This window comes from Hypanus sabinus, chromosome 1 (assembly GCF_030144855.1).
Source record: "Hypanus sabinus isolate sHypSab1 chromosome 1, sHypSab1.hap1, whole genome shotgun sequence".
NCBI lineage: Eukaryota > Metazoa > Chordata > Chondrichthyes > Myliobatiformes > Dasyatidae > Hypanus > Hypanus sabinus.
This window is the reverse complement of record NC_082706.1, coordinates 36,252,409-36,279,234: the sequence shown is the minus strand read 5'-3', so window position 1 is coordinate 36,279,234 and position 26,826 is coordinate 36,252,409. Positions and strand designations below refer to the sequence as shown.

General features: G+C 45.0%; 1 protein-coding gene across 1 annotated transcript in view; it reads left to right on the top strand.

Annotated features, from left to right (window-relative positions):
• gins4 (GINS complex subunit 4 (Sld5 homolog)) overlaps positions 1 to 26,464 on the top strand; it is a 37,714-nt gene extending 11,250 nt beyond the window's left edge. The window contains exons 6-8 of the mRNA XM_059968313.1: positions 1,390 to 1,480; positions 6,736 to 6,848; positions 26,006 to 26,464. Coding sequence (XP_059824296.1) covers positions 1,390 to 1,480; positions 6,736 to 6,832 — 188 coding nt within the window. The 3' untranslated portion in view covers positions 6,833 to 6,848; positions 26,006 to 26,464. The remainder of the gene's footprint in view (positions 1 to 1,389; positions 1,481 to 6,735; positions 6,849 to 26,005) is intronic.
• Positions 26,465 to 26,826: the final 362 nt, after the last annotated feature.

Sequence of the window (26,826 nt, the reverse complement as noted above, 5' to 3'; positions counted from 1 at the left end):
ATAAGGGGATGACTAAAACTGTGCACCTACTGAGACCAAGTGTGGTTTTGACAATGTCTTGTACAGTTGCAACATATTATCGCTAGCAAACAGCAAGCACTATCTTCTCTGTAATCCCTATATAATCCATGACTTCACTCCATCTTTATGGAATAAAAATATCCTCTTACTGAACTCATGTTGAAAAAGTAAATAAGTAAACACAGGAGGTTTACAAGATACATAATTCAACACCTGGAATAATGATATTGTAGCTGTTAGTGAGACCTGGTTTCAGGAGGGGCAAGACATGCAGCTCAATATTCCAGGGCTCTTTTAATTGAGACAGAGCAGAGCAGGAGAGATTAAAGGAGAAGGGATGGTGTTACTAGCCAGGGAAAATGTCATGACAGCGCTCAATCAGAACAGACTGGAAAACTTGTCCAGTGAGGCATAATGGGTGGAACCGAGTATTAAGAAAATAATAACAACGTTAATGGGGCTATATTACAGATCACCCAACAGTCCCAGGGATTTAGAGGAACAAATTTGTGGAGAGAACACAGACTGTTGTAAGAAATACGAGGGGTGATTGATAAGTTTGTGGCCTAAGGTCCCCTGGACATTGTGGGAGACTAGTGCAGAAATTGCAGTGGGCCTGGCAGAGATTTTTAAAATGTCCACGTGTGAGGTGCTGTAGGATTAGAGGATAGCTCGGGCAGTCCTGACGAAGGGTCTCAGCCCGAAACATTGACTGCTCGTTTCCACAGATGCTGTCCGACCTGCTGAGTTCCTCCAGCATGTTGTATGTGTTGCTTTGACCACAGCATCTGCAGTGTACTTTGTGTTTAAAATTTACAAGGATCTTGCTGGGATTTGTGGGCCTGAGTTACAGGGAAGGTTGAATAGATTAGGACTTTATTCCTTGGAGCACAGTAGAATGAGAGGAGATTTGATGGAGTTTCAAAAATATGAGAGTTATGGATAGGGTAAATGCAAACAGGCTTTTCCCACTGGGTTGGGTGAGACTTGAACTAGAGGTCATAGGTTGGGAGTGAAAGGTATGATATATATAAGAGGAACATGAACAGAGTGGTGAGAGTGTGGAATGAGCTGCCAGTGAAAGTGGTGGATACGGGTTCAGTTTCAACGTTTAAAAGAAGTTTAGGTAAGTACATGGGTTGGAGGGAATGGAGGGCTATCATCCAAGTTCAGGTCAATTGGATGAGACAGAATAATAGTTTGGCACAGAATAGATGGGCCAAAGAGTTTCTTTCTGTGCTGTAGTACTCTATGATGGATTTCTGCTGTCTGGAGTGTCATAACATGGGAAATGCCTGTTTAAGCCTTTAATTCATCCTCACCTGCTGCTGTTAGATTTCACTGAACTTGTTCATCTTTCTGCCTCAGTTCCCAAGCCCAACATGGATTCCTTTGTTTTTCTGAGAGTGAAGGAGAAGCAGGAGAACGTGCTGGTGGAGCCTGAGACAGAGGATCAGAGGTAAGAGTGTATGTGCTTGGCTAAGCTGCTTTGCAACCTGTGAAAACAGAGCTACGTTATCAGTATTGGTAACAGAAAAAGCTCATTGACAGCCGTCTGTCATGTGCACCTGTGTGTTTATTGCACGAGAATGGGTGTCGGATTGCACATCAAGATGGACAGGAGAAGTTGCAAGTACAACATTACGATACAGAATGGGACCGTTCAACCCATCGAAGTCATTTTGGTTTCCAGTAGAACAATATCATCAGTCCCATACCTTTCTCGTTTCTCTGGAGCTCTGCACCTTGTTCTCTTTCATGTACCCATCAACTTTCATTTGATTATTTTGCTGCTTACCTCTGCTAGCAATAATTTACAGCGGCCAGTTAACTTGCCAACACAGTGGAATGTAGGAGGAAACCGGAACACCTAGAGGAAGCTGATGGAGTCACAGCAGGAGTTTGCAGAGTCCATGGAATCAAATGACATAGAAAGAGAGGGTCATACCCAGGTTGTTTGAACTCTGGGGCAGTAGCACTAACTGGGTCCAAACATGACCTCTGCTGTCTGTGGGGAGGTTGCAGATTCTTCCTAAGACTGGGTTTCATCTGGAGCCTCCAGTTTCCTCCAACAGACAATGATATATGGTTTGCTAAGTTAATTGTCCATTGTATGTTGCTCTTTGTGTGTAAGTGTTTGCTAAAACCCAAGGAGCAGTGATGAGAGTTTGGGGAAAATAACTAGGTGGATGACGGTTGGTGCAGACTGAATGAGCTGAAGATTCTGACTCTTTATTGGGTCTTCACTATGTCATGAGCAATGCAGCATCTGTTGTGACCACTGAGGTTCTGAAAAAAGCATAGTGACATCTTGCCTTTTGGTTGTTTATGAGAGAATATGGTATAGCCTGTTCTGTTCCAGAATTATAACTTTGAATCTTCATTATTTGTCAAGAGCTCTTGATGTTATATAAGACTTTGGTCCAATGACTCACCCAAAGGACTTTGCCAGTTTGGATAGCTTTAGTTAGTCTGATAAACTTTACAAGTTTCTGCCCATTAAGCTGTGCCAGAATGTCAACCGGAGGGATGAAAGTAGCTTTTGCTTTTGGTTTTCTGTTGATAAAGATTAAAGTTAGCTTTATTTGTCACATGTATATCAAAACACAGAAGTAAACAGTGAACCGTGGCAAATCAAATCAGCGAGGGTTGTGCCAGGCTGCCTGCAGTTGTCGCCATGCATCCAGTATCAATGTAGTGTGCCCACAACTTATTATCCCTAACTGTACGTTCTTGGAATGTGAAAGAAAACTGGAGCACTCCAAGGAAACCCATGTGGTCATTGGGAGAATGTACAAATTCCTTATAGACAGTAGTGGGAATTAAAGGCTGAGTGGTGATTGTTGGCACTGCATTAGCATTACGCTAATCGCCACACTGCTGTGCTACTCATAGGCTCCCAGACCTATGGCACTTTGCTTCATGGTGGTCACTTTTCTTCAATCTGTACCATACCTGTCTTTGCTTTTTTTTCATTTATCAGATTTGGGCATTCATTCCTTGTTCCTGGTTGCCCTCAAAGTAGACATTAAAATGCTGCCGCTGTCCATTTAATGAGAATACTTCAACATGGCTTTTGGATGAGGAGTTCTGGGATTTAGAGGTGGTGACGATGAAGGAGTAGCAATACAATTCCAGTTCCTAATAATGAGTCTTGTAGAGGAACTTGCATGTGATGTCTATTCCATTTCCTAATGACTGTTTCTTTCAAGTAGGTAGTTGCCCTAACTTTGGTGCAGTTGGGAAATCCTTGGTAACTAATTGCATTGCATTTTGTGGGTGCTTTGCTCTGTGGCTAGTGCTCGATACTCAGGCTAGCCGATGTGCTAATCAATTGGGCGGCTTTGTCCTGGGTAGTATTGAGCTACTTGGGTGTTGTTGGAGCTGCAGTCACCCAGGCAAGTGGAAACTTTCGTCTGTTTTGATTTGTGCCTTTTTAGATGGTGGAAAGATTTTGGGGTACTGGAGTGGTACCCAGCTATTTATTTGCTCTTGCAGCCACTGTTCAAATGCTATCACAGAATGTAATCAGTATACATCTCTGAGACTCGTGTTCCCCACAGACAGCCACAAAATAAAGAACCATGGAAGCTGTTCAAAGAGTGGGGTGAATCAACCCCCCCCCCATGTTCAAAAGAAAACAAATCGTGCAAACGGCAACAAAAAAAACCGAATAAAAACCCAGGATATAAAACACATAATCAAAAGGCGTATTTCAGTTCAGCTCAGTGTTCAAACTGCCCCGTTTCAAAGTCGCCTGAACTAGCAACAAAAAAAAAGTGACCAGAAAACCAGAATGTATCATAAATGTGAATCGGAGTCCACAATCCACAAACCGCGCCAATTAAACTTTGCTCCGGCTCGACCCTCCGACAGCATCGAGCGAGAGAGAGATCATTCAAACACAAGGACCTTCCCTTGGGTGCAAAGGGAGAGAAAGACCATCACACGCGAGCAAGAGGCTGATAGTGCTGAAAACTCACTCACCTCTGAACCCGCTTCGATAATTTCAATCTTCCTTGGCGCTTTGATGGACGAGAGATGGAGTCAAATCTCCGGGCTTCCTGGCCTCCATGCCACACACTTTGCTTGTAGTCTCATGCTACACTTAGAGACAGCAAAGTGCCAGATCACCCAGTCAACCGGAAAACACACAGCCATAATGTAGATAACAGACTCCAACGGTAGTAGAACCACATCTGAAATAAAAAGACATGAAAGAAGTTACATCAAGTGCTGTCTTGAGGATGTTGTCCTTGATAGTGTTGTTCACTGACGTCACCTTCTTCCCATGGTAATTGTGTTTTACTTAAGTTTTTGGTTAAGTCCATTCCCCAAAAAGTTGGTTGAAGGTAGTAACAGATGTAATTCTGTTGAGTGTCATGGGGGTAGGGCGTTGTTTGACTGAGCTCTGGATGCAATTGTGGCAGGGCCTTTAATGGAGAACGGTATGGACAAAGTAGAGAAGATCGCCAATCCCCAAAATTGTATAAGGTTAACTGAGAGTTGAAGACTTTTGTTACCTCTTTGGAGACTACATTTCCTTTCTATTTTAAAACGTGCTCTAATTACATTTACGCCAATGGGAATAACCTGAAAGATCTCTTGAAATATTAAGTCTTGTGTATTATATTTGGGGAAAATACATTTTAACAGCTGTCTTTGTTAAAATTCCCTGAAATAAAGGAAGAAGATAACAGGCAGGTGAAATAACAAATTTGTTTCATTTTCCTTTGATTCTGTTTCTGGGAAGGGGCTGGGCTTTTTTGAGTGCATTGTAATTGCATGTTTCCAGTGGTGTTTGTTTCCTCCTCTCTGCTCCATTGACCATATGATATGGGGCATCAAATTTTTGTTTTGCTCTTCTTCTGAACTTCCACATATGAATATGAGAATTCTGCTTTTACTTTCTACAAAGATCATTTAAATAACCTCATTTGGTACAGTGCGTGATGTGGTTATGCATAATACAGTGTTGCTCAGGGTCATTGTCGGAATTAATAGAGCTGTTCTTGGTTTTGTAGTTTCAGAGTGGAGGTGAATTATTTTTCCCATTTGTCCTTGAATTTTGCTCTATTAAGTTTGGCAGCTGTTGTTTCATAGCTCCCTGTGTCCAGAGACCAGTGTCTCTCCCGAGTGACTTAGGTAAAACTGTAGAATGTAGCAGGCAGCCAACCATGTGTCTTTAATCCTAAATACACGCTGTATCCTTTAATTTCCCAATAGGATCACCAGCTAATCATCCACACTGAGAACTTTGCTTTGTCCAGCAAAGAAGCTCAGATTGCTGAGACTCTTCTTGCTGCCAAAACTCACATCAATATAGTTTGTTTTGGAAAGGTACCGTGGGTGCTTGTTAATGTTTATGTGCTAGTGGTCTCTCTATTAGGACGATATTGGAAGCTGTAGATCTTCAGCCAGTAATATTGAGACTGAAAGTGATAAGGGGTGGTTGTTTCTGTCATGTGAAGGAAAGCAGTCTGTGAAGGTGGTGGCAGTTTAGTGTGCGCAAGTATGATTTGTGGCCATGCTGGGTTTCTGAGCAAGTATGCGGCTTGCCGACAGCAAACAATCCTTTTATGTTCGTTTCCTGAGAGAAGGAATCAAAGAGTTGATGGTTTATTGAAATCCAGCAGGAGACTATATTAAATGCTCGGTTTTGAAATAAAGTGAGGTTGAACAGAAGTCAAGGTGACTAACTATAAAAGAAATAAGGACAATAGCCAAACAATCTTTATTTTCCACTTCAGGAGTGAAAGAGAAAATCTGGCAGGTGTAATCCTGACAGCTTTTGCTCAGAGCTGGACTGAGTCGCACACATACGACTGCTTAGTTATTGCTCTTCAGACACTGATCATCTTGCTATGTGTTTCAAGTTCTTGCACTTTAGTATTGGAGTTCCCTGGTTCTGAAAGTTCCTGAGCTAGATCGCTCATCTTACTCTGTGTAAATCCACAGGTCAGAAAATCTACTATTTTACCACTGAGCACTTCTTTACCAGTCCTACTGGTAAAAGAGAGCCATTTGATTGAAAAATAAGATCATCAAGTCAAGTCAAGTCAACTTTTATTGTCATTTTGACCATAACTGCTGGTACAGTGCATAGTAAAAATGAGACAATGTTTTTCAGGACCATGGTGTTACATGACACAGTACAAAAATCTAGACTGAACTATGTAATATTAACAGAGAAAGCTACACTAGACTACAAACCTACACTGGACTGCATAAAGCGCACAAAAACAGTGCAGGCATTACAATAAATAATAAACAGGACACTAGGGCAAGGTGTCAGGCCAGGCTATGAGACCAGAATTTGCCCATTCAGACCATCGAGAGTGCAGCACCTGATTTATTATCCCTCTCAACCCCATTCTCCTGTAACCTTTGACACCTTACCAATCAAGAATCTATAAAGGTCTACTTTTAAATACACCCAATGGCTTGGCCTCCACAACCATTTGTGGCAAAGAATCCCACAGATCCACAACCCTTTGGCTAAAGAAATTCCTCCTCAGCCCTTTTCTAAATGGATACTCACTGTCTTGCCTCTGTGTTGGAATCCTTAACTTGGGAAAGAAGATGCCTGCAGACATGCGGGATAGATTCTCACGCCTCTGTGGAGAGGAATCTGTAAGCAGAGTTTATCTGAACTGAGGAAGACTTGTTGAAACAGATCTCTACTTAAGGCTTGTGTTTCTTTTTCTCTCACAGAGAATATACTATTGACTTGGAGGAAGAATCACAACATCTGATGCGATACAGGACAATTGCTCCTCTTGTGGCTAGTGGTGCCGTGCAGCTGATATAAATGGGAATATGAAGAGGTAAGGTGAAATCGAGTGTAAAGTACAAAGGAGTGGGTCTCTGCTTTGAACTGCACTGAGCTGGAGGCACCTCCACAGATAGTGAGGGAAATTGGTAGATTTCCCTGGAATGTACTGATGTTGGAAAGGGACTATCAGTCGGCCAACTGTTAGGAGCATGATGAAACAGTCGATAAGTTATCTGACAAACCTGCACAAGCCTGGGACTTGCATCCAGTGAAATTTAATTAAACAGTAGTATTTAAATGTAATTTAATTCTGAAATTCTAGTCTCAGTACACAAAACTACAGATGACTTTTAAAAACAAAGCATGTGGTTTACTGACTTCCTTCGTAGGAGGGAATTTGCTGTTTTTAACTGGTCTGCAAAACAAGTGATCCCAGGCTCACCAATGTGGCTGATTTTTGACAAGCTCCTGAGTGAAGGCTTGTTAGGGACAGAGCAATGTAGGTATCGTCAGTGATGATTGCATCCCGTTAACAGACAAATAATAAATCTTAAGAGGAAGCTAATTAAAGTACAGACAGATAAACTGCGGTCATTTCTATCTGATTGGTATGTCGGACGTTACCTGTAAGGATAAGGATGTTACAAGGGGATGGTCAGAATGCCAACTAGCGCTGTGGAGTAGCAGGAAACTGAGTGGTGGAGGAAGGAAGTAGTAAAAAACAAAGGCTGTGGTCAAGGAGAATTTGTTGAATCAAGGATGGGTTGCATCTATAGATGTGCAGCGGAGAGTATATCGACTGGCTGCATCATGGCCTGGTACAGAAATACCAATGCCTTTGAAAGGAAAATCCTACAAAAAGTAGTGGATTCAACCCAGTACATCATGGTAAAGCCCTCCCAGCCGCTGAGCACATCTACATGAAATGCTGCTGTAGAAAAGCAGCATCTGTCATCAGAGATCCCCACCACCCAGCCCATGCCCTTTTCACACTGCTGCTGTCAGGTAGAAGGTACAAGAGCCTCAGGACAGCGGTGCAGACTCGAGGGGCCGAATGGTCTACTTCTGCACCTATTGTCTATTGACTCTCACCACCAGGTTCGAGGACAGTTATCACCCCACAAGCGTCAGGCTCTTGTACAAAAGGGGATAAATACACTCACTTGCCCATCCATTGAGATGTTCTCACAACCAATGATCTCATTTATTTATATTTGCATTTGTAGTTTGTTGTCTTCTGCACTCCGGTTGATTGTCCATTGATCCTGTTATCGTCACTATTGTATAGATTTGCTGAGTATGCCCGCAGGAAAACAAATCTTAGGGTTATACATGTTGACATGTATGTACTTTGATAATAAAATTTACTTTGAATTTTGAACTAACTTCTGGCAATGATTATCACTGAATTGAGCTCGCAATATTTTTTACACTAGAGGCCAGTTTATTAGTCAGTTCTACGTAATAAAGTGGCCATTGAATTTGTGTTCATGGTGCCTGTCCACCTCAATGTGTTGTGCATTCAGAGACGTTCTTCTGCGCCCCACTGTTGTAATGTGTGATTATTTGAGTTACTGTTGCCTTTCCATTGATGCTTGAACCAGTCTGGTCATTCTCTTTTGATGTATCTTATTAACAAGGCATTTCCGCCCATAGACTTCCGGTCACTGGATGTTTTTTTGTTTTTCATACCATTCTCTGTTGTGGGAGATCAGCACTTTCTGAGACACTCAAACCACTCCGTCTGGCACTAACAGCCATTCCATGGTCAAAGTCACTTAATCACATTTCTTCCCCATTCGGATGTTTGGTCTGAACAACAACTGAACCTCTTGACCATGTCTGTATGCTTTTAACCATTAAGTTGTTGCCAAATGATTGGCTAATTAGATATATGAGTTAATGAGCAGCTGTACAGGCACACCTAACAAAGTGGCTACCGATTGTAAGGTGGAATGTGCAATAGGATTATGTTTTCTCATTCTTGACCTTGTGATTATGGATGAACAATCTCACAAAGTTTAAAGACTTTTACGTCTCAGCTTTCCTGTTGAATTCAATATTCAGCTGTTAGTTCCCTGACTTTGCCCAGTGATGTCTTTCAGCCTCCCTATAACCACTGCTAATTGCGCCCCCTTCTACCTTCAGTTTAAAATTAAACTTTATTTTTAATTAACTGATCTGCGCAGATGTGAGAGTTATAGTGAGGAAATTTCTGATGCATGGTATAATTTTGCTGAGTGCAAGTTGACTAATTTGCCTGCTTCAAATACTTCAAGGCTTGGTATCATGATTTTCAGAGGTCTGGACCATTGCCTTGAATGCAAGAATTCCTATCATTTCATGGGAGCTGGAGATTTAACTTTAGCAAAATAACTGAATAAAAAGCTTAGTACTATAGGCTTTCACAAATAGAACAGTGGAAGTGTTTTAAGTTTAAGAAAAAATGTAGCAACTCATTTTTTGTAATCCAGACATTGAACACCAAGCACAGTAAAAGTACTTTACGTAATTATGTCAGAACAGTCTCTTAAAGTGAAACCCCACCTCAATGTTAGTAATTGTGAGTTATTCTACCCCATAGTACCAGTAGTCACAATAATACTACTGGACTGTTGGAAAACCTCATTTGGTTCACTATGTCCCATATTTTCCATATTTTGATTTCCTCTTGCATGGAGTCTAAGCTGACTCTTGGGGCAATCCCAGCAATGCCATACCTCCTTGTGATCTACTCTCACATATGCCCATTAAGTGCTCCTGGATTCTCTCACCAATCCTCTTCATTCACCAGGAGTAATTTACTGTAGACAGTAAACATAATACTACAACACAGGAATAGGCTCTTTGGCCCATCTGGTGTGTGCCTATAGCCATTTAAACTGCCAGGTTCCATCGACCTAACCTGGACCACAGCCCTCCATACCCCTCCCATCTAGGTACCTATACAAACTTCTCTTAAAAGTTGAAATCAAAATTGTATCCACCACTTGCATTAGCAGCATGTTCCACACTGACCATCTTTTTTGAGTGAAGAAATTTCCCCTCGTGTTCCCTGTAAATATTTCATCTTTCACCCTTAACCTGTAGTCTCACCCAAACTCAGTGGAAAAAGCCTGCTTGTATTTACCCTATCTATACCCCAATTATTTTATGTACATCTATAACATTTCCCCTCAATCTTCTATGTTCTAGAGAATAAAATTCTAACCTTTTCAATCTTTCCTTGTAACTCAGATCCTCTAGACCCAGTAACATCTTTGTAAATTTTCTCTGCACTCTTTCAATCTTATACACATTTTTCCTTTATGTACATGACCAAAACTACGCGCAATACTCCAAATTGCCAAAGTCTTATACAACTTCAACATAACAACCCATCTCCTGTACTCAGTACATTGATTTATGAAGGCCAATGTGCTAAAAAATTTCTTTATGACCCTGTCTGCCTGTGGCATCACTTTCAAAAAATTATGGACCTGTATTCCCAGATCCCCTTGTTCCAGTCCCTTAGAACACCTTCCAATCACTTTCCCAATACTGACGTCAGGCTGACATGTCTGTAATTTCCTGCTTTACTCCTAGAGCCCTTCTTAAACTGTCAAAACAACATCATCCAATCCTCTGGTAGCTCACCTGTTGCTAAGTAAGATTTAAATATCTCTGCTAGGTCTTCTGGAAGTTATGAACTTGCCTCCCACAAGTTCCGAGGGAACACCTTGTCAGGCCCTGGGGATTTATCCACCTTAATTTGCCTCAAGACAGCAAACACCTCCTCCTCTGTTATCTGTACAGGGTCCGTGACCTCACTTCTATCGACTCTGTGTCCATCTCCCAAGATGCAACAAATCCATTTACAATCTCTCCTGTCTCTTTTGGCACCATGCATGGATTACCACTCTGATCTTTCAGAGGACCAATTTTGTCTCTTGCAGTCCTTTTGCTCTTAGCATATAGTATCTATAGAAGCCCTTAGGATTTTGCTTCACCTTCTTTGCCAGAGCAACCTCACTCCTTCTTTTAGCCCTCCAAATTTCTTTCTTTATGTGTCCACTTGCATTTATGACAATCCTCAAGTACCTAATTTGTTCCTATCTGTCTGCTGCCATGCACCTCCTTCTTTTTTGTTAACCAGGACCTCAATATCTCTTGAAAACCAAGGTTCCATAAACATGTTATTCTTGCACTTTATTCTGACAGACACATGCAAGCTTGATGCTCTCAAACTTTCACTTTTGAAGACTTCCAACTTACTAAGTACACCTTTGCCAGAAAACAGCCTGTCCCAATCCACTCTTGCCAGATTCTTTCTAATAACAAAAATTGGTCTTTCTCCAATTTAGTATTAACCCGAGGAACAGACCTATCCTTTCCCATAATTACCTTCAAACTAATGGCATTATGATCACTAGGTGTGAAGTGTCACCCTGCACAAACTTCTATCACCTGCCCTATCCCACTTCCTAATAGGACATCAAGTATTGCAATGTCTATTGTTGGGACGTCTATGTACTGATTAAGGAAACTTTGACAAATCATTCTATCTAGTCCTTTTACAGTATGGGAGTCCCAGTCAATATGTGGAAAGTTAAAGTCACCTTACTATCATATCCTTGTGTTTCTTGCAACAGTCTGTGATCTCTCTACAAATTTGTTTCTCTAAATCCAGTGGACTATTAGGTGGTCTTTAATATAGACCCATTAACGTGGTCATACCTTTCTTATTTCTCAGTTCCACCCATAAAGCCTCACTAGATGAGTTCTCCGGCCTGACCTGATTGAGCAGTGCCTTGACATTTTCCTTGACTAGTAATGCTGTAGCGGTGTGCTACACGCAGCGCTAAAATTACGACACGGAGTCGGTAACTGCAGTCGAAGGAAAAAACTTTATTCGAAAACTTCAGCCTCACTTTTAAGCCTCTGTCAACCGGCCCCCCATGGCGAAGAGGCTCCAAAGCTCTGTGCTCGCAAACCCCTGTAGGCTATCTAATTGTGAGTCGGTTCGGATACGCTAGGAAATGAGTCGCCACATAACCCCCCCCCAGAACCGGCGATACACCCCCCAATGTCCACAGTCTGGGCCAGAACCTGCTTGGGAGGTCGGCCTCTGCGCCGAGGCGCCGGAAACTCGGCCGGTTGCGCCAGGTCCACATGGGCCGGCTTGAGGCGGTCCACCGTGAAAACCTCCTCCTTCCCCCCAACGTCCAGCACGAACGTGGACCCGTTGTTCCGGAGCACCATAAACGGCCCCTCGTATGGCCGCTGCAGCGGTGGCCGATGCCCGCCCCTTCGTACAAACACAAACTTACAGTTCTGTAGGTCTTTGGGTACGCAGGTCGGGTGCCGCCCTTGCTGTGAAGTGGGTATGGGGGCCAGGTTACCGAGCTTCTCGCGAAGTCTGCCCAGGACTGCTGCGGGTTCTTCCTCTTGCCCCCTTGGGGCTGGTAGGAACTCCCCGGGGACGACCAGGGGCGCGCCATATACCAACTCGGCCGACGAGGCGTGCAGGTCGTCCTTGGGCGCTGTGCGGATGCCGAGTAGGACCCAGGGAAGCTCGTCCGCCCAGTTGGCTCCTCGCAGGCGGGCCATGAGGGCCGACTTCAGGTGACGGTGGAAACGCTCCACTAGCCCGTTCGACTGTGGGTGGTAGGCAGTTGTGTGGTGCAGCTGAGTCCCCAAAAGGCTGGCCATAGCTGACCACAGGCTGGAGGTGAACTGGGCGCCTCTGTCGGAGGTAATGTGGGCTGGTACACCAAAGTGAGATATCCAGGTGGCGATCAGGGCTCGGGCGCAAGATTCGGAGGTGGTGTCGGTGAGCGGGACCGCCTCTGGCCATCTTGTGAACCGGTCCACGATAGTCAGGAGGTAACGCGCTTCGCGCGACACTGGCAGGGGGCCCACGATATCCACATGAATGTGGTCGAAATGCCGGTGGGCGGGATGGAACTGCTGCGGTGGGGCTTTGGTGTGCCGCTGCACCTTGGCCGTCTGGCAGTGCATGCACGTTCTGGCCCATTCACTGACCTGTTTGCGGAGTCCGTGCCAAACGAACCTGCTGGAAACCATCCGGACAACTGCGCCAAGTTATGAATGGAGTCGAAAATGCCGCGCCGCCATGCTGTCGGGACGACCAGACGGGGCTGGCCGGTGGCGACGTCACAGAGTAGGGTCCTCTCACCCGGGCCCACGGGGAGGTCCTGGAGCTGCAGACCGGAGACTGCGGTCCTGTAACTCGGAATCTCCTCATCCGCCTGCTGTGCCTCTGCCAGCGCCTCAAAGTCTACCCCTTGGGAAAGGGCATGAACGGTAGGGCGAGAGAGCGCATCCGCCACGACATTGTCCTTACCCGAGACGTGCCGGACATCCGTCGTGTATTCAGAGATGTAGGACAGGTGGCGTTGCTGGCGGGATGACCAGGGGTCGGATGCTTTCGTAAACGCAAAGGTAAGCGGTTTGTGGTCCGTGAACGCAGTGAAGGGCCGACCTTCTAGGAAGTACCTGAAATGCCGGATTGCCAGGTAGAGCGCCAACAGTTCCCGGTCGAAAGCACTGTACTTGAGCTCGGGTGGTCGCAGGTGTTTGCTGAAAAACGCCAGGGGTTGCCAGCGACCTGCGATGAGTTGCTCCAGCACCCCACCGACTGCCGTGTTGGATGCGTCCACTGTGAGGGCGGTAGGGGTGTCCATTCTGGGATGTACTAGCATTGCGGTGTTCACCAAAGCTTCCTTCGTTTGAACGAAAGCGGCGGCGGACTCCTTGTCCCAGGTAATGTCCTTGCTCGGACCCGACATCAGGGCGAACAGGGGGCGCATGATCCGGGCAGCTGAAGGGAGGAAGCGGTGGTAGAATTTGACCATACCTACGAATTCCTGAAGGCCTTTGATCGTGGTGGGTCGGGGGAAGTGGCAGACCGCATCTACCTTAGCGGGCAGAGGGGTTGCCCCGTCTTTAGTAATTCTGTGGCCCAGGAAGTCAATGGTATCGAGTCCGAACTGGCATTTGGCAGGGTTGATCGTAAGACCGTACTCACTCAGTCGGGCGCAGAGTTGGCGGAGGTGGGACAGATGCTCCTGACGACTGCCGCTGGCTATGAGGATGTCATCCAAATAGATGAACGCGAAGTCCAGGTCCCGTCCCACCGCGTCCATTAACCGCTGGAACGTCTGTGCGGCATTCTTCAGGCCGAACGGCATGCGGAGGAACTTGAAAAGGCCGAATGGGGTGATGAGAGCCGTTTTGGGGACGTCGTCAGGATGCATCGGGATTTGATGGTATCCCCGGACGAGATCTACCTTGGAGAAGATCCGTGCGCCGTGCAGGTTTGCCGCAAAGTCTTGAATGTGCGGCACAGGGTAGCAGTCCGGTGTGGTAGCCTCGTTCAGCCTGCGGTAGTCGCCGCACAGTCTCCAGCCCCCCGTCGCTTTGGGCACCATGTGCAGGGGGGAAGCCCATGGGCTGTCGGACTGCCGGATGATCCCCAATTCCTCCATCCTCTGGAACTCCTCCTTCGCCAGTCGGAGCTTGTCCGGGGGAAGCCGCCGAGCACGGGCATGGAGGGGTGGTCCCTGGGTCGGGATGTGGTGCTGTACGCCGTGCCTGGGCATGGCTGCTGTGAACTGCGGTGCCAGAGCCGATGGGAACTCCGCCAGGACCCTGGTGAAGTCGTTGTCGGACAGCGTGATGGAGCCGAGGTGAGGGGCCGGCAACTGGGCTGCACCCAGGGAGAACGTCTGAAAGGTCTCGGCGTGTACCAGTCTCTTCCTGGGCAGGTCGACCAGCAGGCTGTGAGCCCGCAAAAAATCCGCACCCAGAAGCGGTTGGGCTACGGCGGCCAGTGTGAAGTCCCACGTGAACTGGCTGGAGCCGAACAGTAGCTGCACCTGGCGGGTGCCATAGGTCCTTACGGTGCTGCCATTCACGGCCCTCAGGGGGGGACCCGGTGCCCTGCTGCGGGTGTCGTAACTCGTCGGAGGTAAAACGCTGATCTCAGCCCCAGTATCGACCAAAAACCGGCGTCCCGACCTTCTATCCCACACATACAGGAGGCTATCCCGACGGCCAGCCGCCGTAGCCATCAGCGGCGGCTGGCCCTGGCGTTTCCCGGGAACTCGCAGGGCGGGCGACAACGGCGGGCTTCTGCACCCCACCGCTGGTGGTAGAAGCACCAGTGTTCATTGGGCCGGGGGTTGGCGGGCTCTGCAGCCGGGCCTGGACTGGTTTGCTGCCGGGAGCGGGGCTGGGAGATCCGTGCGATGGACGCCCCGCTCACCTTTTTGGCGTTCCACAGCAAGTCCGCCCGGGCTGCCACCTTCCGGGGGTCACTGAAATCCGCGTCGGACAGCAGCAGGCGTATGTCCTCGGGCAGCTGCTCCAGGAATGCCTGCTCAAACATGAGGCAGGGTGTGTGTTCGTCGGCGAGAGACAACATCTCATTCATTAAAGCCGATGGAGGTCTGTCGCCCAAGCCATCCAGGTGCAGTAAACGGGCAGCTCGCTCGCGCCGTGAGAGTCCGAAAGTCCTGAGGAGCAGGGCTTTGAATTCCGTGTACTTGCCGTCTGCCGGGGGCGACTGTACGAACTCCGCGACCTGGGCCACTGTGTCCTGGTCGAGGGAGCTCACCACGTAGTAGTAGCGGGTGTCTTCTGAGGTGATCCGGCGAACGTGGAATTGGGCTTCGGCTTGCTGGAACCATAGGTCCAGGCGCTGTGTCCAGAAACCTGGCAGTTTCAACGAAACCGCATGAACAGAGGCGGCGTCGGTCATTTCTGGTCCAAAAATCGTTTGGACCGTCGGGGTCACCAATTGTAGCGGTGTGCTACAAGCAGCGCTAAAATTACGACACGGAGTCGGTAACTGCAGTCGAAGGAAAAAACTTTATTCGAAAACTTCAGCCTCACTTTTAAGCCTCTGTCAACCGGCCCCCCATGGCGAAGAGGCTCCAAAGCTCTGTGCTCGCAAACCCCCGTAGGCTATCTAATTGTGAGTCGGTTCGGATACGCTAGGAAATGAGTCGCCACAATGCCACCTTTCCCCATTTAATCCCTCCCACTCTATTACATCTAAAACAATGGAACCCTGGAATATTGAGCTGCTAGTCCTGTTCCTCCTGCATCCAAGTCTCTGTAATAGCTACAATATCATCATTCCAGGTTTTGGAATGAGCCCTGAGCTCATTTACCTTTCCTATAATACTTGCACTGAAATATACACAACTCAGAAAATTAATCCCGCTATGCTCAACCTTTTGATTCCTTACTTTGTATGAGTCGTAACAACATCTGTCTTCACAAACACTCTACTGTCTGTTCAAGCACACTGGTTCCCATCCCCCTGCAGTTCTAGTTTAATCCCCCCCCCCCCAATACAGTACTAGTAAACCTTCCTGATAGCGTATTAGTCCCCCACCAGTTTAGGTGATTAGCATCTCCTTTGTACAGGCCCCACCTTCCCTGAAAAAGAGCCCAGTAATCCAAAAAAATCTGAAGCCCTCCCTCCTACACCAATTCCTTAGCCACCTGTTAAGCTGTATGATCTGGCCTCACTAGCATGTGGCATGGGTAGCAATCCTGAGGTCACAACCCTGGAGGTCCTGTCCTTTAACCTGGCACCTAACTCCCTGAACTCGCTTTGCAGAAACTCGCCCCTCTTCTATTAGTACCTATATAGACCACGACTTTGGCTGCTCACCCTCCCACTTTAGAATGTTGAGGAACACTCGATCTAAGATGTCCCCCAATCTGGCACCCAGGAGTTAATGTGCCATTATTCTCATCCATAGAACCTCTTTTCTGTTCTCCTAACAAACAAACCCCTTATCACTATAGCTTGCTGCTGCTTCCCACTTCCTAGCTAAGCCACAGAGCCAGACTAAGTGCCAGAGACTTAACCATTGCGAATTTCCTCAGCGGGGTCATTGCCCCTCCCCAATCCCCAACAGTAACCAAAGTATACCTATTGTTGAGAAGGATGGCCACAGGGGTACTCTGCATTGGTAGTTTAACCCCTTTCATCCTCTTAACTGTCACCCAGTTCCCTTTTTGGGTGTAACTACCTCTCTATATTTCCTGTCTATCACCCCCTCAGCCACCCAAATAATCCAGAGTTCATCCAGTTCCAGCTTCAACTCCTTAATGTGGAGGCAGTGTTAGAAGCTGCAGCTGGAGGAAGTCTCTTTGCCTTCCCATGTCCTGCAAGACGAGCATTCCACTCTCTGGCCTGGGATCCCTACTGCTCTAACGGTACGATTATAAAGAAGGCAACAAAAAATATCTTTTAAGATGTGGAAAGAAACCACAATCCTGGGGAAACCTGCATAGTCATCAGGAGTACATGGAAACTCCACACGAGTAGTACTGTATGTCAGGATTGAACCTGACTCGTTGGAGCCATGAGACAGTGGTGCTACTTGCTGCACCTCTGCCATTCTTCCTTTAGGGACAAAAATCTTTATTTATTTACTTGTACCACTCTTGTAGCTCCTCTGCTTTAGATGACGTGCACAGATTTGGCACGTCATCTAAAACTTTGACAAACGTCTATAGATGCCCAGTGTGGAGTATCCTGACTGGTTGCATTGCGGCCTGGTATGCCCAAGAATGGGAACATCTACAAAAAGAGGAGGATACAGCTCAGTCCATCACAGGAAAAGCCCTCCCCACCATTGAACATATCTTCAAGGAGCACTGCCACAGGAAAGCTGCATCCATCATCAAGGCCGTGCACCCTTCTCTCTGTCGCCATCGGGAAGGAGGTACAGGACAATACAAATACTAGAGCATACAATCATCACAGTGATATTTGTTTCTGCGCTTCACGCTCCCTGAAGTACAAATCAAAGTAAGTATAATAAAAATTTAAATTATAAACCATAATTAGAAAATAGAAAAGTGAAAGTAAGGTAGTGCAAATCAGGTCCAGATATTTGGAAGGTATGGCCCAGATCTGGGTCAGGATCTGTTCAGCAGTCTTATCACAGGTTGACACTACCAGGTTCGGAAACAGTTATTACCTTTCAACCATCAGTCTCCTGAACCAGTGTGGATAACTTCACTCACCTCAACACTCGATTGATTCCACAATATATGGACTCACTTTCAAGAACTCTACAGCTCACCTTGTCTGTATTGCCTGTTTCTCTCTCAATCTAGTTATTTTTAGTTGTTTCGTTGTATTTGTAGTTTTTATTCTTTTGCACATTTGTTGTTTGTCAGCCTTGCTGTGCAGCTTTTCATTGACTCTATCGTATTTCTTTGTGAATGCCTGCAAGAAATGAATCTCGGGGTAGATAATGTCCTTTGATAAAAACTTTGGACTTGTTAGGCAATTTCAGACAGTATATGCCCCAGTGCAGTAGCATTACACTATTACAGCTACATCAAGCTAGGTTGAATTCTGTTGCTCTCTATAAGGAGTTTGTACACGCTCCCAGTGACCACATAGGTTTTCTCCCACGTTCCAAAGATGTATGGGTTAGTACATTAATTGGTGATATATGTGTCATTGGATGGCGTGGGCTTACTGAGCAGGAAAGGCCTTTTACCATACTGTATCTCTAAATAAATGAAAACCACATGGTTTTGGGACAGTTGAGAATTAGATCCCAACTTCACTTTTATCTGGTGAATGGGATTTCTGCAAGGCCCCCTGTTAACTCTTGGCACATTAGCACTGTTGTTGATGTAGGCATTGCAGATCGCAAGGGAATTTTGAATGCAAATTGCATTGAAGATCAAGCTCTTGCTGTCTTTGGCATGCTTTCACATACATTGTACAAGAAACTGATATTTATCGTAAAATGAATGTTTTAGTCACTCTGGTGTTTGCAATTGAGCTGAGTATTTTGTGTGTTTGAATGAAAGGAAATTGCTGCAGACCCCCCAATTTGACTGGTAGAAAAAAATCATATTTTCAATCATTTAATATTGATTTGAAGCATTGATGTTGAAATCATTTAATTTGTGTGAAAGCATGTTTTTTGCAAGAATTTATCAATCTCATTTGCCAAATGAAGCTGTCACCTGCTGCTTGTCTCTGCTGTTTTGACAGTATCCACATAAGAGGCACTTTTGAAAAATGCGGAGATGTTGAAGTCGTTAATGTCTGGAAACTGGAGAGAGAAGCCTGATTGATATTTTAGTTTTCTTCCAGAAGCTATAGTTTACTTCATTCCTGTGAATTTGGGCCAATTGATCTGATTTATAATTATGTTCAATAAAATCGCTTGCTGCTATCTGATAATAGCTTTTATCTTCAGGATTTCATATGGTTTGGTGTTGATTTAAAAAAACACTTCCAAAGAAATATTTATATGTTGCTTGAGATCTGGGTAATAAAGGTGGAACAGGCATATTTGAGGATGATCTTTAATGAAAAATAGTTTGGTTTTATAGTTGCAATTGGTAACAGCGTTATTGAATTTCATTTGGAACAGTCTACGTAATGCAATGAGAGCCATGAGTACCCTGCGAATGTCAGTACATCTTCACTTCAGTTGTGAATCTGCTGCCTTGGTCATTTTGAGATTGGTCGAATCCACCAGTGGAACAAATATATGAGTATTTTGTATGACACTCAGGCCAACAAAGGACACAGGATGAATGCAAGGTTCATATTTCCAAGTGCCTGTGGAATGGTGCAGCTTGGGGTCCATGAATCGGATTACTGGTTGATTAAAGAATGTTTGGAATAACATGCCTGAGTCAGTAATGGAGGCCACAGATCTAGAGGATTTTTGTGAAAATCATCTGGTTACTTCAGCAAAAGAAATCATGTCCTTATTAGATCTAGTTTCTATGTGACTCATGGCCTTGATTGAGTCTTAAGTGTCCTCTGAATTGGATTAGGAGTTACAGATTGACAATAAGTACTGGTCTTCCAATAAACTACTTAGTATGAGCTATGTTATAAAGGATGCAATGGAAGTTCTGAAGGACTTTTGTGGTTAGAGAGTGTGCCCTAATTCCTTTTTTCTGTTTGAAAAGTGTTGAGTTATTTCTTCCAAGAGCAAGGAACTACCAGATGAAGTGGCGCATGTTAGTGATGTTGAAAATGGTATTGAGTTCCTGAAAGAGTTCAGGAGAATTAGAAGAGAAAGACTGAAGAACAGCATGCCCAGTGTGAGAATCTTTGGATCACTATTGGTACTGTGGACTACCGAGCCCAGAAGCAGGAGTGAGGAATACTTGGCTGAAGAAATGGGGAGGGAGAAGACTTCAGTGTTCTGGGATTTTGGATGTTCAGGGGAAGGAGTATTTGATTGGTCTTGAAGAGACTGAGATTAATTTCTTCCAGAAAAAATATCTACCAATGGAGGGAGGATTTAACCTGATATGGGTGGGGACAACATACAAAATGCACAGACAGCTCAGAAAGGCAGTCGAGTTTGGCATCACGTGGGGCATGTGGGAGGGCATTCAGGACATCACCTGACACTGCAGGTGATGCCTCCCTCCCAGATGCGCTGAACAACTTCTACGCTTGTTTTGAGGCGGAAAATGACGTGGCAGCGAGGAAGTCCACCCCTCCTCCAAATGACCAGATGCTGTGTCTCACCATGGCCGATGTGAGGAGAACCCTGTGCAGACAATATTCCTGGTGCTTATGAGGATGTGCAGACCAGCTAGCAGTTGTTCCCACTGACATCTTCAACATCTCCCTGAGCAGTGCCACCGTTCCAACATGCTTCAAGGCCGCCACCATCGTCCCCATGCCGAAGGAGTCTTCAGTGGCCTGCCTAATTGACTACCGTCCCATTGCACTCACATCCATTACCTTGAAGTGTTTCAAGAGGCTCGTCATGAGGCATATCAAGACCCTGCTGCCCCCCACTGGATCCCCTGCAGTTCGCATACCATCCCAACCGTTCAACAGACGACACCATTGTTGTATGTGTTGCTTTGACTCCAGCATCTGCAGTGTACTTTGTGGATACTAGACTTCCTGACTGGGAGACCTCAGTCAGTCCAGATCGAAAGTAACATCTCCAGCACCATCACACTGAGCACAGGGACGCCCCAGGGCCATGTGCTTGGTCCACTGCTGTTCACTCTGCTGACCCACAACTGTGCTGCAATATGCAGCTTGAACCACATCATAAACTTCGCCAATGAAACGACTGTGGTGGGTCTCATCAGCAAGAACGATGAGTCAGCTTACAGAGAGGAGGCGCAGCGGCTAACGGACTGGTGCAGAGCCAACAACCTGTCTCTGAATGTGAACAAAACAAAAGAGATGGTTGTTGACTTCAGGAGGAAACGGAGTGACCACTCTTGGCTGAACGTCAACGGCTCCTCGTTAGAGATCGTTAAGAGCACCAAATTTCTTGGTGTTCACCTGGCGGAAAATCTCACCCGGTCCCTCCATAGCAAAGAAAGCCCAGCCGCGTCTCTGCTTTCTGCGAAGGCTGGGGAAAGTCCATCTCCCACCCCCCATCCTCATCACATTCTACAGGGGTTGGATTGAGAGCATCCTGAGCAGCTGCATCACTGCCTGGTTCAGAAATTGCACCATCTCGGATCACAAGACCCTGCAGCAGATAGTGAGGTCAGCTGAGAAGATCATCATGGTCTCTCTTCCCGCCATTACAGACATTTACACTACACGCTGCATCCGCAAAGCAAACAGCATTATGAAGGACCTCGCGCACCCCTCATACAGACTCTTCTCCCTCCTGCCATCTGGGAAAAGGCACCGAAGCATTCAGGTTCTCACGACCAGACTATGTAACAGTTTCTTCCCCCAAGCTATCAGACTCCTCAATACCCAGAGCCTGGACTGACACCAACTTACTGCCCTCTACTGTGCCTATTGTCTTGTTTATTATTTATTGTAATGCCTGCACTGTTTTGTGCACTTTATGCAGTCCTGGATAGGGCTGTAGTCTAATGTAGTTTTTTTCTGTGTTGTTTTACGTAGTTCAGTCTAGTTTTTGTACTGTTTCATGTCGCACCATGGTCCTGAAAAACATTGTCTCGTTTTTACTGTGTACTGTACCAGCAGTTATGGTCGAAATGACAATAAGAAATAACGTGACTTGACTTAGTTACTTGATAGTACAAAGAAGGATGCCATAGCGGACTTTTGAGTCCATGCTGGTTTCTGACAGCAACTCCTCAGGTCCATTTACCTCCTCTTTATTTCCCTGTATTTGTGCAACATGTTCTCTCTTGAAAAGGCTTGAAGTAAAAAAAAAAGGTACTTTGGGCTTGGATTTAAGAGACTAACAACAAGATTCAAAATTGTTTAATGTCATTTCCTGTACACAAATGTAAAGGAGAATGAAATAATTGTTAATCTGGATCCGATACAGCACAAAAAAAACACAAAAGGTAAAGAACACAATAATCATTGAACATAGAATAGTACAGCACAGTACAGGCCCTTTGGCCCACAATATTGTGCCGACCCTCAAACCCTGCCTCCCATATAACCCCCCACCTTAAATTCCTCCATATGCCTGTCTAGTAGTCTCTTAAACTTCACTAGTGTATCTGCCTCCACCACTGACTCAGGCAGTGCATTCCACGCACCAACCACTCTCTGAGTGAAAAACCTTCTTCTAATATCCCCCCTTGAACTTCCCTCCCCTTACCTTAAAGCCATGCCCTCTTGTACTGAGCAGCGGTGCCCTGGGGAAGAGGCGCTGGCTGTCCACTCTGTCTATTCCTCTTAATATCTTGTACGCCTCTATCATGTCTCCTCTCATCCTCCACCTCTCCAAAGAGTAAAGCCCTAGCTCCTTTAATATATAAATATAAATTGTATGCCCATAAAGTGACGTTAGGCTCTACATAAGGTTGTATGAAGTTGTGCTTCCCTAGTGTTGCAGTGGTGTGTGAACCTGGGTTATTAGTTCAGCTCTAACCTGGGCAAGAATGTGACTGAATACTGGACAAAATATGGAATTTGAATCTAATCTCAGTACTATGTAGATATGTTCTGAGGAGGCACGTAGAAATATACAAGTAAGTGTGGCAGAGTTCGAAATTATCCATTCCATTCTCTACCCAGGGATATACTATGACTAGGTTCACTCGAACATCTATTTAATGGTAAACTGACATACTATTTAGCTGTTGTGAATATTGGTAATAATTTGCAAAAAAAACTTAGTATGGCCAGTAATAATAATTACCCCAAATGTAGTCAATTATTTTCTCCTAGCTGTATAACGTCAGGATTTGGCAGTTAGGGCCAAATCCTGTACGGAATTTTCCGGTCTCGGTCCAGACACTCATCATCTCCATTCAGAGCATAATGTTTTAAAATGTACATGTGATTTTAAAGGTTTGATTGTTTTCTTTTGGCGGGGATGGGAGGGAATGGAAAGCTGACTATCAAGTACCCTGAACGATGTGAACTCTGTGTGAACAAACTGTTTGAATTTTCACGTAGTTGTAGTTAAAGTACTGTAAATACTTGGCACGTTAGACCCCATTTGTATGGAGAGAGAAACGACATCAGTGTTTCTGGTTGGTGACCAGGAAACGGCAGAGGAGGGTAGAACTGTACCTGTGCTCAGCTGTGCTGAAAGTGCCTGCTTCCAGAGGCCAGGGTTATCAGCCGAGACAGAAGGAAAACATGCTGGGTAATTCTGTCAGTTAGTTGTAGAACTGCACCATGGCAGCTGAAATAGTCCGTTGTCTAAGGCAGCACTTCCAGAAAAAATCTCAATAATCCACGTATCTTGGTCTGCCCCGGATTGTGTAGTGTCTTTATTAAGAATATTTCAATCTCCTTAAAAGTTTTAATTGAGCCAGTTTCCACCAGCCAATTGGCTAGTGAATTCCAGTGTTTATCTCTTGCAATCTGCACAGTTTAGTTATTGCTAATTTATTTTTGTCCTTGAGTGAGTACTTAAGGAGTTAATCATACTGTTGGGTCTGGAACTGTATGTTGGCAAAACTGGAAAAGGACAGCAGACTCCTCCCCCACTCCCACCCCCAACCCTCCCGAGAAACAGCTTTCAACCAGGTATCAGTAATCCATTGGCTTCGTTGTCACCTTGGTGGGAACTGACTTTTAATTCCTGATTCTCATGAAGTCCTCTAGCTCTAGTGGGTTTTAATGTTACAGTTAGTGCAGTAACTTAAGCACTACGTTAACTACAGCATTTTATGTAGTTCCTTTTCTCCATCTGTATTTAACTTGCGCAGTGCTCTGCTCATCTCCAATTTCCTTGGCTTTTCAACATCCCAGAATCATAATAATGAGGTTTGTTGTTGGCGCTGAACCAGCTCAGGCCCTAGACCATGGGACGCTCCCATTTCACCTAGTCCTCTTACATGGATTTCCTTGCTCTCCTTCAGATCCCTCTCGTATGACATTTGACCACATGGGTGTTGTGATTTATAACAGTAACGCCTGATTTGCCTGCCACAGATCAGAAGTGTGTCTTGCTCCTACAGCCTTTGCAATCTGGTAGTAGCTGGAGGGAAGGCTGAGATGTCAATGATCACATCTGATTGTGTTCATTTGTACTTCCTTTTCTCTGGCTATATTTCAGTCATGTCAGTCAGAACAATGTTCTTTTGAGAAATGTTTTGACTAAGCCAGAAGTTCCCAGAATATCTACAAGTTATTGCATTGTCTAATGTAAAATTTCTTAACTTTATTAAAATCTTGTTTCCTTTTTCAACCTCAGTAAAAATGCCTAGCAGGTGTTGGAAACACTCTGAGGAATGTGCGCAGCAAGGGTTGGAGGAAATGCTTTGTGGCCCTGATACTCATTTCCTATTATGATATGAGTATCACTGCACAATTCAAGAAAGTGAATAAATTAGCGGAACTGAATCATCATTCTCCAAAGAGAGAAGCAGGAAGTTTGGGTTACTTCCTCTGCAATCGGCCTGACCATAAAAGGGACTTACCTCTTGTACCATCATCATACCCCTGTGCCCACAGAACGTTCACCATCTTATACAGCCTTTTCAAATATTGTGTTACAAGGCCAACATGTCAGTCAGCCTCTTGCTGATTTCTGGAAGCCTTTCGTTGCCCATTATCATCCCTGCTTGCCATCTGATGTTTCCATGTAAGGCATCAGCTGTCTGGCATAATGTAGTTAGCATGTGTGTCCCAGTTCTACATTTTTTGGCAGGCGAGAAAAGCCAAGTTGGCTCTTTCTGCTTCTCAGAGTCAATTGATGGAAAATGGAAAAGTGGAATATTGCTGTTAATTTGTGGCTTGAGGTATCTCCTCTAGTATTCAGCCCAAACAGCCATTACTTTACTTTGGTCCCACACCTTTCAACTCTATTCTTAGGAAGTGAGAGTGTACCAGCTGCAGTTACAGCTGGGTCCCTAGGGTTACAGACAGGGCTTTGAAGTTGTGGTTATTTTTGCCCTATGAAGATCAAGTTATGTAAGCATTGACAACATTGAGCAACAGGCTGTACATTTGCCTAGTTTGAGTACTCAGGTTTGATTGCTCACCAGTCTAGTTTGTGGAAGCCTCAGTAACCTTAGCAGACTTCTTACTTTATTATCACCTAAATGTAATTACTATAGCTTGGACCCTGGTTCTATGTTACACAAAGAAGACTCATTAAAATCTTGTGCAAAAATTAGTACTGAATGTAAAAATAGGATGTTTATTTTATTAAGTGTGTATTGGGGTCTTGTCTGCAGACTCACCCTGCCACAGAGGGGCAGTATCCCCGGGGCACTTTGCTTCCCGAAACTTTGTAATTGCTGAAAGTGTCAGTAGGATTCAATATTTGCACAATCGTTTCTCACAGGATCAGAAGGTGATGATTATCTAATAACTGAAGATGCCGGAAATTTGAAGTAAAAACAGAAAATACTGAAAAAGTGCTCAAGTTGAGTAACATCCTTGGAAAGGGAAACAGAACTAGCACTTAATTTCAAAGCCCCGTTGTCAGAACTGAAAGATACTAGCTTTAAGTTGTACAAGGTTAGGGGAAGTGGGTGGATGGGGAAAGAGAATACCTGTGATAACAATGCCACCCTTGGAGAAGTTCTGCTGCTCTCTTCATCAGGATTTCTGTTAGTCTGTTTTGTCCTGTTAACTCTCAGTTGCCTCGTTCTCTCAAGAGCAGCTCACTAACCCTGGCCTTGTCCTTCAAAGCTATTCCCCTTCTCTCCTGCCCTGTTAATTGTTTCTCCACCATCTCTGCAACTTGTTTTCTTCTTCCAGTTCTAGCAGAATCTTTGACTTGAAATGCTAACTCTTTATTTCTCCTTCCACAGTGAGGGTGCTGAAGGCAGATATTCGTGCAATATTTAAGATGACACCATGAAATGCCACGGCCAAGAAGTGTAAGTTCCCAGTGCTGGGAAACGGAATTAGTATGGACAGGCGCAGTGGACACGGTGGGCCAAAGATCCTGTTTCCTGTCTGCGTGACCACGGTCGTGCCTGCCCTTTTGGGCGTTTCCAGCTTTTACTGTCACAAGCTGATGTTGCAAGATTTGAGGGAAGGTGCAGCACAGAACGAGGCACAGACAGCCCACCGAGCTCTGAAACATTTGTAGCAGAAAGACTGCCTGAAGAAGTGAACAAGAAAATTCAAGTTGCAGTGTAATATTTCTAATTGTTGACATAAGTGAGTGTTGCTGTCAGTTTTTATTGTCCATCCCCAACTTCTGTGAACTATATTAAATATTTAAAATTTCATTGCAACATATGTAAATAAATGGTTCACCAATAGTGCTTTATATCTTTATCAATATATTTCCATGTTCTACTCGTACATAAAGCATTATTAGTCAGACATTGCCCTTACCCTGAATGGCTTGGCTATTTAAAAAAAAACAAATTGAAACTTTCCTTTTCTCAATAAGCTGGAAAGGTTTTTACGCAATAGTGCTATTTTTTGCAGTTATCACACAGAACAATTTCTCGCTTTGGGTTGCAACATTTTTAGATATGATTAATTTATTCCTGCTCCTTACTTACTGCCCATTGTGCCACTGGCTGCTCAGATGCGGATCTTCATTGCTATTTCTGTAATAGTTTTGTTTTATCAAAGCCCTGCGCTGAACCCCCAAACCTGGAGAAACCACTTAGTC